This window comes from Hypanus sabinus, chromosome 7 (assembly GCF_030144855.1).
Source record: "Hypanus sabinus isolate sHypSab1 chromosome 7, sHypSab1.hap1, whole genome shotgun sequence".
NCBI classification, from domain to species: domain Eukaryota; kingdom Metazoa; phylum Chordata; class Chondrichthyes; order Myliobatiformes; family Dasyatidae; genus Hypanus; species Hypanus sabinus.
The window spans coordinates 79692914-79709740 of NC_082712.1; the positions used below are offsets into that span (position 1 = coordinate 79692914).

General features: G+C 42.7%; 1 protein-coding gene across 4 annotated transcripts in view; it reads left to right on the forward strand.

Annotated features, from left to right (window-relative positions):
- The window catches only part of LOC132396899 (arf-GAP domain and FG repeat-containing protein 1-like), a 138138-nt gene that overhangs the window by 35118 nt on the left and 86193 nt on the right, over positions 1 to 16827 (forward strand). For 3 of the 4 annotated variants that reach the window (XM_059974967.1, XM_059974970.1, XM_059974966.1), the window contains exon 3: positions 16416 to 16508. The exons of the other annotated variant lie outside the window; for it this stretch is intronic. In XM_059974967.1, coding sequence (XP_059830950.1) covers positions 16416 to 16508 — 93 coding nt within the window. The remainder of the gene's footprint in view (positions 1 to 16415; positions 16509 to 16827) is intronic. 4 annotated transcript variants of the gene reach the window in all.

Consider the following 16827-nt stretch of genomic DNA (forward strand, 5'->3'; position numbering starts at 1 on the left):
TTCCTTGAAGTCCATAAATGCTACTTATCAATGATACTGTGTGTTCATTGCATGCAAGAGAATCTTTTAGGCTATCATCAATTTGCGTATACTTTCTTAAAAAGGTTCACCACACCCTGGTGTGAGATTTCAACCCAAAGTGTCACCAAATCCTTTCCTACTGCTGCTCCTCAACTTGCTTCCTATCTGACCACCCCTGTGCCTGCCTCTATTTCACCCAGATGGTTTGGTTTCCTCAAACTTTTGATCTTTCTCACCCCACCCTAATCTTTTGCTCTCACTCTCTGTCCATCTGGCCGTTACATAATATCCTACTTCAAGTCTTCTCAAGAGCAGTCATCTTTCTGTGAGCAGTTTAATAATATACAATCTAAAGCTGGACTAGGCCTAGTAAGAAAATATTTTAGGGAGACAAGAATGTGTGGTTAGCTGTGGTAACTTCTTGCTTATCTTTACAAGTATTTAAGACCTCAGCTCCCACCTCTCTAAAGGGAAGAGTGTTCCAAATTTTATGACTCTATGAGAGAAAATATTTTTAAATTTGGCATGCTGTTTGGCAAAGTCGTCATTAAGTGAAGTTCCTGTTCTGTGTATGTCTGCCTTAAAGTGGCTGACCATTTTTTTTTCAAAGTGACCCATAGTTCTGAATTCCCTACAAGAAGAAGCATCTTCTCCACATCTGCATATTGTCTGCAAACTTGATGACAAAGCCATCAATTCCATCATTCACATCATTGACATATAACATAAAAAAAGAAGCGGTCCCAACTTCGACCCCTGTGGAACACCACTTGTCACTGGCAGCCATGCAGAAAAGGCTCCCTTTGTTCCCATTCTTTGCCTCCTGCTAATCTGCCAATGCTCTATCCATGCTGGTATCTTTCCTGTAATACATGGGTACTGGGTTAACTAAAGCAGCCTCATGTGTGGCACCTTGTCAAAGACCTTCTGAAAATCCAAGTACATGACGTCCACTGATTCTCCTTTGTCTATCCTGCTTGTTCTCCTTTGCCATTACTTCCCTTCTCCTTCCATCTCTCTTATGGTCCACTCTCCTCTCCTATCAGATTCCTTCCTCTCCAGTCCTTGACCTATCCCACTCACCTAGTTTCACCTATCACCTAGCTAGCCTCCTTCCTCTCCTCCCACCTTTTTATTTTACTGTCTTTCCCCCTTTTTTCCCCACTCCAAAAGAAATTTCTTGGCCTGCAATGTCAACAAACATCTTTTCTATAGATGCTGCCTGACCTGCTGAGTTTATCCAGCATTTTCTGTGTGTTCCATTTCACCTTTGTAAACTCTGGCAGATACAAACACCTCCACCACAGAGTTTTTCCTGTCCACTAACTCACAGCCAGTATTGTTTCATATTTTACATTGCCAAACCTGTCTAGCTGAATTCCTTTTGAGGTCACCATGGGCTCCACGAGTTTCTGGATTCCAATTTAACCTAAAGAATAGTGCCAAGCTGAAAAGTCTATTTTTAAAATAAGAGGAAAATCCTGGGAAAATATATTTGTTTTGTTGAAGCTTCTGATTTAAGGGATGTTAAGCTTGCATACTTGTTTAGGCAGGTTATGAGACAGTGCTCATGCAGAGTCAGTGCTGTGAATATTCATTCACCAATGTAAGTGTTAACATCAGCAAATAGTGGTGGCATAATGATTGTAAAATGTCTTACAGGGCTCTGGAGAACTGTAATAAGATTGTAAGATATAGGAGCAGAATTGGAAAAAAATTAACTCTGAACAATAGAAACAATTAAGGCAAGGGATAGAACTTGTTAGGGAAACATTATGTATGACTATGAGGTATAGGAGCCGAATTAGACCATTTGGCCCATTGAGTCTGCTCTGCCATTCCATCATGGCTGATCCATTTCTTTTCTCAGCCCCAATCTCCTGCCTTCTCCCCATATTCCTTCACGCCCTGACCAGTCAAGAATCTGTCAAGAGCTTAAATGTACCGAACAATTTGGCTTCCACAGACATCTGTGTCAACGAATTCTACAGATTCATCACTCTCTGGCGTTAGACTCTTCCCCCCCCCCCCCCCATAAGAAACATCCTCTCCACACATCTATCAAGGCCTTTCAACATCTGATAGTTTTCAGTAAGGTCACCCTGCATTCTTCTGAATTCCAGTGAGTCGAGGCTCAGAGCCATCAAATGCTCTTCATATGAGGAGCCTTTCAATCCCAGATTCCTTATCATGAATCTCCTTTGAACCCTCTCCAGTGTCAGCACATCCTTTCCAAGATGGGGTGCGCTTCAACAAGGCAAGTGGGAGTTGTCACTGTTGAGAAAGTGCTGGCCAAATGTACACTACTTTGGGATTCCAATTTGGTTGGTTAGTTGAGAATGATTCTTATAGTTTTCCTCCTGCTCCTCATTGTCTTGTCGTCCTCTTCCTTCTCTTCTCCCTCTTCACATCTGCTGGCTTCTGACCTCTCCAAACCCTTGAGCTTTTGCGAAGCAGCATTCTTTCATGTGTGTCACCCAGATGTTACGAGGGGAGGGGTGGGATAGGTGATGATGGATGGAGGTTGATCCAATGCATATGTCTTTCCAGTGGCAAGTATAGACTATAGGTTAAGGGAGTTACCTCCCTATTTATTGATTTATTGAGATACAAGTCCTTCTGGCACTCTGAGCTGTGCTGCCCAGCAATCTCCTGATTCAATCTGAGCATACTCACAGGACCGTTTACAGTGACCAATTAGCCTACCAACCAGTATGTCTTTGGACTGTGGGAGGAAACCGGAACATCTGGAGGAAACCCATGTGGTCACAGGCAGAACGTACAAAGTCCTTACAGGTAGCGGTGGGAATTGAACTCCGGTTGCCTGTATTGTGAAGTGACGTGCTAACCACTACACTAGTATGACACAGTGGGTGGCAGGATGGAGGTGTGTCCATACCAAAGGAGGTGTAAGGTGCTCTTTCACTTTGCTGTCCTGCAGGCAACGTGTAGCACTTGCTTAGTCCCCCACTCTGATTAGGGGTGGAGCCATTGGAGCAGGTGGCTGATGGTGGTATGAGCAGTTGGTGTATATCATTAAGCCCTGGTTATGTGACCACTGATGCTAGGTAGAAAATCTCTGAAGGGTGTTGGATAATGGCTGGGGTCATCAGTCTTGTGAAGACATGGCTGAGACAAAGGCGATGGCAAATCACTTCAATGCGAAAATTTTGCCAAGGACAATGATAATCAAAGACCATGATCACCCATGACATACGATATGGCACATATTAATGTTTATAATGCAGGAGGGCATCTCGCATTAAAGCAATTTAATTTGTCCCTTTTCCTCAGCCTCCTCCTCTTTCACCTCTTACCTCCCAGCTTCTCATATCATTTCCACCTCCCTCACCCTCCCACCTTGCCCCTCACCTCTTACCTCCCAGCTTCTCACATCATCTTTACGTCCATCATCCACCCACCTTGCCTCCTGCCAGCTTCTACTTCTCTCCCTCCCCTTTTGGCTTCTACACCCTTCCAATCCTGATGAAGAATCTTGACCCAAAATGTTGCCTGTTTATTTCCTTTGCATGTTGAGTTCCTCTAGCACTTTGTGTGTGTTTTCGACACTTCCAGCATCTGCAGAAACTCTTGTGTCCCATTTCTATGTTCAAGTTTATTATCATCTGACTGTTCATGTATGCACCCAAATGAAACCAGTGTACCTGTGGACTATGGTGCACCCACAAAACAAACCAAAATATTACCATAAACAAGTTAATACAATATAATTCAAAACGCAGGCACAGGTAAGCAATCCTAGTGTCAAGACCTCGCTGGTGCCATGGTATTCATTAGTCCCACAGCCAGAGGGACAAAGCTGTCACCCAGCTACATGCATCCCTGCAACTCCTATGTCCATTAACTCTCTTTTGATCCCTGTACCACTTGCCCTCCAAAGAGAAGCTTTTCAGTAGCCAGTTAAACTGTTGGTACTTCATTGGGATGTGGGAGGGAACTGCAGCATCCTGACGGGAGAACTGTGTGATCACAGGGTGGACATGCAGTCTTCTCAATGTCAGGATGGGAATCACTGGAGAGGTGAGGTTGCAGCACCGTGTCACTGACACTGCCAAACATCACCAGAAACTCTCAGGTCAGACTTGCTCAGGTGGGAGAAACAAATCCTTCCACTCTTCTGAAATTTTACATTAGCCTGCCTTTAACGTGTAGTGTGGGTTAACTTTGTAATTTACTTTTTACCACATAGGTAGTTAATAGGCCACTGTAATCTGTCTAGTGTGTAGGTGAGTGATAATCTTTGTAGGTGAATAAACACAAGTGGGATTATTGTGGATGGATATTTGACGATCAGCAGGAACCAGTGGCTGTTTCCATGCTATGTGGCACACCATCTGGTTCAAGAATAGCTACTTCCCTCCATTTATTTCTTGAACTATTTGACGAAAACCTAATCACCACAAAAAGATCTAGTGCTTTTCTGGCGTATATGATGAATAAACACTTCTCGGGCTTCCAGCCGTGTAGAGTATTGATGGCTCTGATGGGTGACGTCATTGAAACACAGCGAATGTTGAAGGGGCTCGATAGAGTGGATGTGGAGAGGATGTTTCCTATGGGGGGGGGGGAATCTAGGATCAGAGGGCACAGCCTTAGAGTAGAGTGACATCCTTTTAGAATGGAGATGAAGAGGAATTTCTTTAGCCAGAGAGTGGGGAATATGTGAATTCATTGCCACCAGTGTCTTATGATAGCCTTGTCATTGGGTATATTTAAGGCAGAGGTTTTATAGATTCTTGATTAGTTGGGGCTTGAAGGGATATGGGGAGAAGGCAGGTGATTGGTGCTGAGAGGGAAGTAGATCAGCCATGATGAAATCGCAGAGCAGACTCAATGGGCCAAATGGCCTATATCTTAAGGTCTTAATTTGCTTTTCTTCTGAATATAGTGCATCTGATGTGTACGTGACCATAAATTCAACCTCGACTCTCTAATTTCCCTAACTCCTGCCCTTTTGAGCCCAGTGTTCTCTGATTGTCCTCATGTGGTCTTGTCCTGCAAAGCAGGATCTGCTGATCACACAGGGTTGTCTTGAGACCATCTTGTCTTGATTGCTGAGCAGTGGCTGAAAGAAGGTCATAGTTAGGAGCTTAACATCTAACTAAGGATACACCATGTATTGAAAGGGCAGGCAGGTGGGCAGAGGGGTTGGGGTGGCTCGATTGGTAAAAAAAAATGAAATCAAATCTTATAAGGAGATGACATAGGATTGGAAGATGTAGAATCCTTGTGGGTAGAGTTAAGAAACTGCAAGGCTGAAAAGACCCTGATGGGAGTTGTATTCAGGCCCCTGCACAGTAGCCAGGATGTGGTATATAAATTTCAATGGGAGATAGAAAAGACGTGTAAAAAGCCAATGTTACAATAGTTATGCGGGGATTTCAATATGGAGGTAGATTGGGAAACTCAGATCAGTGCTGGATCACGAGAAGAAATTTGTAGAACGCCTTTGAGATAGCTTTTTAGAGTAGCTTGTGGTTGAACCCATGAGGCTAAAGGTAATTCTGGATTGGATGTTGTGTATTGAACCGATTTCATTAGGCAGCTTAAGGTGAAGGAACCCTTAAGAGACAGTGAACATATGTCAGAATTCACGCTGCAGTTTAATACAGAGAAGATAATGTCATATGTGTCATTATTACAGTTGAGTAAAGGGAATTACAAAGGCATGGGAGAGAAACTGGCCAAAGTTAATTGGAAGGTGCAGGGTAGATACATCCCAAAAATGAAGCAGTATTCTCAAGGGAGGATGGGGCAACCGTTGGGTGATAAGGGAAGTCAAAGACAGCATAAAAGCAAGAGAGAGGGCATACAATAGGGCCAAAATTAGTTGGAAGTTAGAGGATGCGGAAGCTTTAAAAATAAACAACAGAAGGCAACTAAAAAACCATAAAGAGAGAAAAGCTGAAATATGAAGGTAAACTAGCCAATAATATAAATTGGATGCCAAGAGTGAGAGTGGATATCGGACCACTGGAAAACGATGCTGGGGAGTAGTAATGGGGGACAAAGAAATGGTGAATGAACTTAATAAGTATTTTGCATCAGTCTTCACTGTGGAAGACTACAGCAGTATGCTGGAAGTTCGGAAGTGTCAGGGGCAGAAGTGAGTCTCATTGCTAAGCAGGGGGTGTTTTTGGAAGCTGAAAGGTCCGAATGTAGTTAAGTCACCTGGACTAGATGGACTACACCTCGGGGTTCTGAAAGGGGTAGCTGATGAGATTGTGGGGGCATTTGTAATGATCTTTCAAGAACCACTGGGTTCTGGCATGGTTCTGGAGGACTGAAACTTTACAAATGTGACTCCATTCTATTAGAAGGGAGGGAGGCAGAAGAAAGGAAATTATAGGCCAGTTAACCTGACCTCAGTGGTTGGGAAGATGTTAGTGTCCATTATTAAGGATGAGGTTTTGGGGTACTTGGAGGCAAATGATAAAATAGACCAAAGTCAGCATGGTTTCTTGCAGGGGAAATCTTGCCTCACAACTCTGTAGAATTCTTTGAGGAATTAACAGGTAGGATAGACAAAGGAGAGTCAGTGGATATTGTTTATTTGGATTTTCAGAAATCCTTTGACAAGATGGCAGACATGAGGTTGCTTGGTAAGGTAAGAGCCCATGGTATTAAAGGAAAGATACTAGCATGGATAGAGCAGTGATGATTGGCAGGAGTGGGAATAAAGGGGAGTCTTTTGGCTGCCCGTGACAAATGATGTTCAGCAGGGATCAGTATTGGATCAGCTTCTTTTAATGTTATATGTCAACGATTTGGATGACAGAATTGATGACTTTTTGTGGCCAAGTTTGCATATTATACCGAGATAGTTGGAGGGGCATGTAGTGTTGAGGAAGTAGGGAGGCTGTGGAAGGACTTGGACAGATTGGGAGAATGGGCAAAAAGTGGCAAATGGAGTACAGTGTTGGGAAGTGTATGGTCATGCACTTTGCTGGAGTGAATAAAGGCATAAACTATAATTCAGAAAATTCAGAAATCAGAGGTACAAAGAGACTTAGGAGCCCTTGTGCAGGGTTCTCTTAAGGCTGGTACGGAAGGCAAATGCAATGGTAGTATTCATTTGGGAGGACTAGAATATGAAAGCAAGGATGTGCTGCTGAGTTTTTATAAGGCACTGGTAAGGCCTCACTTGGGGTATTATGAGTAGTTTATCTGGGAAAGGATATTCCTGACATTGGAGGAGGTTCATGGAAGGTTCACAAGAATGATTCCTGGATAGTAAGATTAATATATGAAGAGTTTTTGATGGCTCTGTCCCTGTACTCATTGGAATTTAGAAGAATGCTGGGGTGGTGGGGGTGGGGAGAGACCTCACTGAAACCTATCAAGTGTTGAAAGCACCAGAAAGAGTGGATGTGAAGTGGGTCCCAAAGTGGGGGAGTCTAGGACCAGGGAGTACAGCCTCAGAATAGAAGGACGTCCATTTGGAACAAATGAGGAATTTCTTTAGCCAAAGGGTGGTGAATATGCTGAATTCATGCCAAGGATGGCTGAGGAGGCCAAGTCACTGAGTATCTTCAAAGCAAATTTGTAGGTTCTTGGTTAGTAATGGTGTCAAAGGTTACTGGGAAAACGCAGAAGAGTGGTGTTGAATGGGATAATCAATTAGACATGATGGAATGGAGGAGCAGATTCAGTGGACTGAGTGGCCTAATTCTGCTCCTATGTCTTATGGGCTTATCATCTTTTTAAGCCTGTAAGCAGATGTACTGGATATTTGCCACCATTTCTGGCTTTTCAAATGCCTGGCTTACCCATCCTCCAACTTCTTTGCACAGTGAGGCCTGATGATCTGTTTTTCTTAACAACTGGTAGCACGATGTCCCACCTTCTGCTGCATTATTTACAACTGAATGCTGATACCTGGGTTTTGCACTTAACTTGCCAGAAGCCAGCCATATCAGGTTCTGTTTGTCCTTGCATACGATACCATAGCAGTTAGCTAAGGAATTTAAAGTTGCTAACCCACTGCTCCCCGATGAGATCTGGCTTGTGGACCTCCAGTTTCTCCTCCTGTAGTCAATATTCAGCTTCTTGGTTTTGCTGACTTTGAGAGTGTAGCAACAGGTATAATTATAATTTTCAATAGATATTTGTACAGGTACATGGATAGTAAAGGTTTAGAGAAATTAAGGGTCAAACACCAGAAAGTGGGACTAGCTCAGAGATGCATCTTGAGTGGCACGGACAGGTTGGGCTGAAGGGCCTGTTTCTGTGCTGGATGACTGACAGACTCGAGTTTAATATCAGTAAAGTATGTCATGAAATTTAACTGTACACCCCTTCCACAGCACTGCAGTCAGTACGTTCTTCTGGGTTTGCTCAGGTCTTGAACCAGTGACCTAATGGGAGCAGTGTGCATCTGTCATCTTTAGCTTGCTGTGATGGATCCAGCTATGAACTGTTCCGTCTTCTCATCGCTGCCATCAGGAAGGAGGTGCAGAGGCCTAAAGGCACACAGTCAGGAACAGCTTCCATGAACACCATTCTTGTTCAGTGTTTTTCTTACATTGGACACATGAACAAAGACTTCAGCAAGTTCTAGGATTTCTGCAGGTCACTTGCTGTTACCATTGGGCTCTTTTTCACCTCCTTCACTATTGCATGTTGTCTTCTTGGTGTGATCTTTACAGGATGCCCACTCCTCAGGAGAGGAGCAACAGTACTCCCATTTGTAGACATTTTCTTTTACTGTGGACTGATATACACTCGCGTCTTTATAAATGCTTTTCTAGCTTTTTCCAGCTTCATGCATCTCTACAATTCTTATAGAGACCTCTGAAGTTGGTTGATTGAGGCGTGGTGCATGTAAACAGATCTTTCTCGAGAAGAGCAGGCTCTGTCAATAACCTGACTTTGTGTGTCTTTTTTTATATAGGGCAGGGCAAGTCTACAACACACTACTCCAATCTCATCTCATTGATTGGAATACCTGACTCCAAATGGCTTTTGTAGAAGGCATTACCCCAAAGGTTCACTTACTTTTTTGAGCCTAGATTGTCATTGTTTAAATCAGGGGTCACCGACCTTTTTTGCACTGTGGACTGGTTTAATATCGACAGTATTATTGCGGACCGGCTGACGGGGGGTGGGGAAGAGTGTTAATCATGACCGGAATATAGGTGATAAGTTAACTATAAGTCACTTATAACTGGCTGTTCATTTCTAAAAGGGTTTATCTAACGAATTTAATATTAAACACTGCGTATTTTTGTTGAAAATATAAAATCATTGCACCACACCAGTGAGAGGTCAAAGTAAGGGCCGGAGGTCCCGTACCGGGGCCACGACGGTCGCAGTCCGGAGAGAGCGGCCAACCGAGCGAAGAGTGCAACAGGGCACGCACCCCTTGTAGGTAGGTGGGATCTATCGGCCAACAAAAGTTAGGCTCGAGGGATAACTTTCAGTAGATCACAGTGAGGTAGCTGCTCTGCTACTTACGAAACCCTGAGCCCGAATTAGGTCGTCTGCGAATATTTTAGCACCAGGTTCCCCACGAACATTCGGTGTGCTAAACAGGTTTAGAGGTGACGCCCATCTGTCCGCGCTCCAGGCCGGTAGCAACAGTACTTTTTGCCGGATGCGCAAGGTGGCTGGTTACTCAAGGCCAACCAGTGATACCTGGTACTAGGGTATCACTGTGTTTAGGTGACTGATGATCTCGCGTGCATTCAAGTTCAACAGTGGGCGTGACAGGGAATGAGGAAAGGTGCAGCTGACTCAAATCATTTCATATCGACAAATCGTATCGTTTCCTCGTTGGGGACCACTGGTTTAAATGGTGTGCTCAGCATTGACAAGAAGTACAATTGTTTGAGAGTCCTTAGTTTAGGCAGATTGTGTTTGTATTATTGTGATTCGGAGGAAGATCAGACGACATTTTATGAATAATTTATGCAAATAGCCAGGTATTTGCCAAAGGTTCAGAAACTTTTTCTTGCAACTGTGTGTTTATGTGTGTGTGTATTTTTTTAACTGTATTTTGCAGTTTTTAATTATTGTATATTGCAATGTAGTGCTGCCGCAGAACAACAAATTTCACGACATGTGCCTGGCTCTGAAACCAGTTGAAACAGCTGGCTGGAATTAGCTGACTCACTGCAGACTGGTGTATAAGCTGCTGGCCTTGTGATCTCTGACTTCAGCACAGGAGAGGGAAACCGTGGAATGGGTGTGTCACAGTCACAAAGAACAGCCTTTAAAAGAGGAAGCTCTGTTGAAACCTTTAACAGGAGAGGAAATTTTGGCTGATGCACATGTTGTATTTTGTGCACAGATCGGTCTCCTCCTCTCATTTTCTAATGCAATTAATGATGTTGCAAATCCCAACCTCTGAACCACATCCGTATATAACGTCAAGGGGTAAGGTGCACGTTGTCTGATTTAAATGCTGTTTAATAGTGAGTGTTTTTCTCTGGGATTGTGGCTATACAATGAGAGAAACGTTAAACCGGCTCAACACTGAACCCAGTACGGTTGGAAGGCGTGCAACGAAATTCGAACCTGGGACCACTCCCCTCAAAGTTTGGTACAGCTGCCACTACACCACTACCTGGCTGTCAGTTGTGGAAGTTGTAGACTTATACAGCATGGAAGCAGGACCCTGGTAACAGTACGCTTCATCAGCCTCATGGTAACAGTATAGCACTCAGGCTCTGCTAAAGAATACTACTTGGGTAGCCACTGTATTAGATACAGGAGGGGTCTGCTGCTGCTATCACCCATCCACTTCACAGTTTGATGTGTTGTGCATTCAGAGATGTCATTTGGATATACTACTTTTGTAACATGTGTTTATTTGAGTTGAGGGCTTCTGTCAGCATGAATGTGTCTGGCCATTCTCTTCTGACCTCTCATTAACAAGCTTTTTTGCCCACAAAATTGATGCTTGCTGGATATTTTTTGTTCATTGCACCATTTGCTGTTACCTCCATAGCTGGGGTTCCCAACATTTTTTAAACTATGGACCCCTACCATTAACCATGGACCCCAGGTTGGGGACCCCTGCTCTAGAGACTTGTGTGTATGAAAATCGCAGATCAACTATTTCTGAGATACTCGAACCACCATGTTTGACACCAACAATCATTCCACAGTCAGCATCACTTAGTTTGCATTTCTTTCCTGTTCTGATGTTTGAACTGAACCTCTTGACCATGTCCACATGCTTTTGTGTGTTGAGTTGCTGCCGTGTGATTGGCTGATTAGATATTTGCATTAATGGGCTGGTGTGCAGGTATGCCTAATAAGATGGCCACTGAGTGTATGTACAGAGTGCATGTGCTTTGCTAACTTATCCACAGTTGCAGACAACTGTTTTTGACACCATCTGGAATTTTGCCACAGCAAACCAGAATGTTAATACTTGGGACAATTTTGCAAATCCTATTTAGAGATGCTCTGTCCCGGCCAGCAATAGTTGAGAACGTTTCAAACCATGTCTGCAGTAAAATCTTTTAAAAGGGTGTAATTATTAACCCAGAATAAGCTCAGGATAAATTTATTAATATAGGCTTTATTGTTAAAAATGGCAAAACAAGATTTAAAGTGCTTTCCCAGCCTTTTCTATTCCTGTGGGACAGTCCACCTCTGCAGGCATCCTTCTCTTGTGTGGGAACTCTGTTCGTGGCTGCTTTTCTGCTTTGCCAACAGTTCTTAAGAATTGGACCCTGCTGTAGCCTGGAGAGGAGCTGTACATTCATCCTGCTTTAATCTCCCCTCATTCCCAGCTCTGTCTTTCAAAAGGGAGTGTTCTGTCTACTTAACATTCTGTGTGACCTCACTGTGTCAAAATATCAGAGCTAAGTACAACTATTGTCATGATTCCCGAAAACTACTGTCAATTTGTGTACTGTGAGCCCCCATGGGCAGTCCTATGACAATGAAACCGGGCAATTTTTGTTGTATTATTTGATACAAGCACACTAGTAAAGACTAGGGAAAGCTTCCTTAATCCTCTTAAAATAATCTCAAGGGGTACTTGGTTTGACTGGTGTCTTCAGTGAGCATCTTGGTTCATGCTGTAGAGTGGAACTTAACAGCACTGTGTTCATTGGGGGATGACCTTATAGAGGTGCATAAAATGATGTGGGGGTATAGATCAGAATCAGGTTTAATATATTTCCATATGTTTGTGAAATTTGTTGACTTGCTAGCAGCACAATGCAATACATAATGGAGAAAATAACATGATTTACAGTAAGTTTTCACGGGTTCAATGTCCATTCAGAAATCTGATGGCAGAGGGGAAGAAGCTGTTCCTGACTCACAGAGTGTGTGCCTTCAGGGTCCTGTATCTGATGGTAGCAATGAGAAGTGGGCATGTCCTGGTTGATGGGGGTCCTTAATGATGGACACTGACTTTTTGGGGCTTTGCTGTTTGACGTTTTGGATACTATGGAGGTTAGTGCCCTTGATGGAGCTGACTGAGTTTATAACTCTCCGCAGCTTACTTCGATCCTGTGCAGTAGCTGCGCTGAGCCAGATGGTGATGCAGCCAGTTAGAATATTCTCCATAGTACATCTGGAGAATGGGTTGGTGTAAATTCAGTCTTCTCCCTAGGGCTGTGAATCAAGAACCAGAAGGCAAAGGTTTAAGGTGAGAGGGGAGAGACTTACAGGAACCCGATGGCACCTTTTACACGCGGAGGGTATATGGAGTGAGTTTGCCGAGGAGGTGGTTGAGGCGGGTGCAATAACAATAATGAAAAGGCAAGTGGATAGGAATGAACTTGTAGTCCATGAACCCCTTGGTTAATGGTAAGGATCCATAGCATTAAAAAAAATGGTTGAAAACCTCTGGTTTAGTGGGAAAATGTTGCCATCTTAGATGATTATCTTGGTCAGAATGGACAGGTTGAGCTGAAAGACCTTTTTCCATGCTCAGTGGCTCTAACCACCTAACTAAACCTGGATTTCCATATCTTTAGTGATCCCTGGAATCCTGAATCAAGATTTTGATGCTTGTTTTGCAAAATACTACTGAGTGCAAAGAACATGGGGGAGTTAAAAATATTGATACAAATGATCAATGATATCAGATTACATTGGACAACTAAATTTTTCAGAAGTGTTGCTTCCTCAATTTTTTCTATTTATTCTACACCGCTTGAAGCTGAACACATAATTTCAGATGACTTGTATCACATAGGAATTTGGAGAAATGATAAGTTAATATTGAATATAATGAGTTTAATTGCATAATGGTGCTGACACTTAGCAATAGTTCAACTAAGTTAAAAATGTTTCGATAATTTTCATTTGTATTCCGTGTCTGAGGCATCTTGCTTAAGTGTCCAACAATAATATACCCTGATAACGTTTTTCCGAACCTTTCACCATGCTCGTCACTGACAGCACCCAAGATTTGTGGGGAAGAAGTCTAAATGGGAATGCAGGAGATGAATCTTTAGTGACATGCTGTGCTTTATGGTTTTGTATGCTTGAGGCATGTTGTCAGGCAGCTGTATGTAGTTTGATGCTCTGTAATTGCCAAGAAGATTTTCAAGAACATCTTTGAATATCTTCCATGCAATTTTCTCTGGTCCCGCTAAAAGTTCTTCGAATTACCTGTCTTTGATGACCTATTTGATTTTTGGGTCAACAAAAATGCCTTCCTTAATCTTGGCATCAATTATTCTGGCTTGAATTATGAATTGAAATAACAAATGTAGGCAATTTCACAAAATGATGCATGATAGGGAAATTTCATGGTGAATATTCATGATTGGCAGCCCAAAATTCATAAGATGCACCCAAAAGTATTTAGGAAGCACAATCTTTGTTGTCTAGTGTTAAAATGGGAAGATCTTGCATTTATGTAATGGTTTATAGACTTTGCAACTTTTACATTGATTTTACAATGATGTTATTGTTTTTAAAGGGTTACATTAAATTGTGGTCTGCTGTTTGGTGTTCTTCTTAGCTTCTAAAGGACAGTCTTGCCTAAACCACATTCTAGCTAGCTTCCTGATTTATATTCTTTTTCCTTTATGTTGCTGGACTAGTGATCTATGCACGTGACAGATACATTTTGACCTAGCATTTGGCAAGCATTATTGCAACAGGCTCAATAAATCTGTGGAGTAAAAAGACTAGTTTCAGTAATATTGACTGTGCACCTAATAATTGCAGTAAAATCACATCTGAATACCTTTGTGCATATGCTAAAGGACATCTGTCCTGGATCAGTTTTTCCTCTATGGCTATATTCACAGGGTCATCTGTAAGTCAGCAAGGCAGGAAGCAAAAACAGTTGGGTTGCATTTACTTTGCTGAAACTCAATCCAAGGAAGGGATGAGTACAGCCAGGTATGCATAACAAGATCCCATACACAACAGAAGTCATGATCTGAAACGTTGACTGTATATTTCCCTCCACAGATGCTGTCTGACCTGCTGGGTTCCTCCAGCATTTTCCCCCGCAGCACCTGCAATCTCTTGCTTCTCATTCCTATTTTGACTTTGTGTCACAGAAAGAACACATGGGGGACAATGGGAGACCATTGAAAATTACCACCACGTATATACCAATCATCGATCCCCTATTTGTACTAATGCCACTTTATTTTCTCCATGCCCTTGTCATGTCCCACCAGAGTCTACCACTCATTCACACACCAGGACAAATTTGGCTGGCTAATTAACCTACCCATTGCCACCAAATACTGAAAGACCTTGGGAGAGTGTGTGTAGAAAGGAAGTTTCCATTACTTGAACAGTGTGGGATTTGAGGGCACAGCATCAGAATAAACAGAAAGCCCTCTAAAACTGAGATAGGGAGGAATTTTTACAAAGTTCAAAGTAAATTTATTAACAAAGTACCAAGTGATTTAAAGCAGAGATTGATAAGTTCTTGATCATTATGGAGAGGGAGGAGGAGATTAAGAGTTACAAGGATAGGGAAGGGCAATAGGATTCAAAATCAGCCGTAATTGAATGGTGGAACAGAATCAATGGGCCAAATTTTGCTCGAGAAATATTTATTCAGAGAAACAGCATAGAAAAGGCCCTTTCAGCCTTTCGAGCTGTGCAGCTAGCAACCTACCGATTAACCCTAACCTAATCAAGGGACAATTTACAGTGACCAATTAACTGACTAACTGGTACATCTTTGGACTGAGAGAGGAAACTGGAGCACCCAGAGAAAATGTGCGTTCCGCAGTACAAACTCCTTACAGATGACATCGGAATCGAACTCCCAACATTCTGAGGTGTAATAGTATCATGCTATCAAAGTACCCATATCTTATGGTCTCTGGGATGTGGGAAGAAACTGGTTACGTGGAGAAATGCATACTTCATGCACAGTCTATGCTGGAGGTTAACATTGAAACTGAACCACTAGAGATGGGAGACACATTTCTAATGCAATATGTGCTGAACAGCTTATGTTTAAAATTGCAGCCTCCCAGTATGAACAGCTTTACTTTTGTGGGCAACTGTACAGCATCTGTCATCAGGCTAGAGACCTGTCAAGATGGCACTGTAGATAGAGGGAGGGAAGGTCTTGTGTGATTCAGAGTGCAGAGCTCTGACTCCATGCAGTGAAGTTATAAGCAGTCTGTCATTGTGGAAATGCACGGCAGATTCCCTCCAAAATGGCAGTAACTTGTGAGTCTAAGGTTTCAGCAGTTAGAATTTTGCAGGCAGCTGTTCCACCTTGTCACAAGAGACACAGAAACTCGAGTTGGTGACTGCACTTAGTAATGACGAAGTGTGTGACAGATGGGAAGTTCTTGTTTCACACATCTTCAATTTCTGCTTCAGGTTATTAGTGAAGATGTCTCAACAGGGCTCAAAGGACAAATTTAAATTTGGCCCCTTTTAGAGGTTAGCTTTAATCAGCTCAATATGCACACAACATTCATATATATAATGTGCTAAGTGATGATAGGTGGTGAGGCTGTAGGGGACTCTTCTCTTGTTTGGGGAGCACCCTGCCCTGTGCCTATGGTGAACCAGTGTGGAAAAGGTGGCTGGCCAGAGGTTTGGGAGGAATGACCTGAAAGCTATTTTACGCACCAAGAACCACATACCTCCAAGACTCGGCCTTCAGGCACTTTAATGCAAAAACTGTAGGATCTAAAAATAGGAAATAAAAATAAGGGGGGGGGGGGAATATCTTTAGCAAACAAGACATTTAACTTTTTGAGTTGTAACTGATGCCTAGCAATCTCCTATCGTATTTATTTTGAGGAGGACTGGACTATCAAAGCATGATGTCCTGCTGAGGCTTTATAAAGTGTTGTCAGATCGCATTCGAAATATTATGAGTAATTTAGGACCCAGTATCTGAGGAAAGATGTGCAGGCCCTGGAGGCTTAACGTATGAGGAGTGTTTGATATTTTGATTACAGGCCCAGAGTACAGGAGGCCATTCAAATCTTCTGGATACTGAAAGACTATTTAGAGTGGACGTTGAGATGGACATGGAGTGGATGTTTCCATCAGTAAGAATCAGTTCGAGTTTAATATCACTGGCATCTTGAATTGAATTGTATTGAATTTTATTGTTATTTTGAAACCACAAATGCAATGCAGTTAAAAAATGAGACAACGTTCCTCCAGAATGATATCACAAAAGCACATGACAAACAGACTACACCAGAAAATCCACATAATGTTTGGCAATCCCCAGTCCAGAGTCCGGAGAGGCTGCTACGTATTAATATCGCGCTACCATCTTAGCACGTACCCCGGAAAGGAGCTCCAAATCCACCAGACAAAACAAGACTACCCAGACACACCAAGTCAGGAGACCAACTCTAC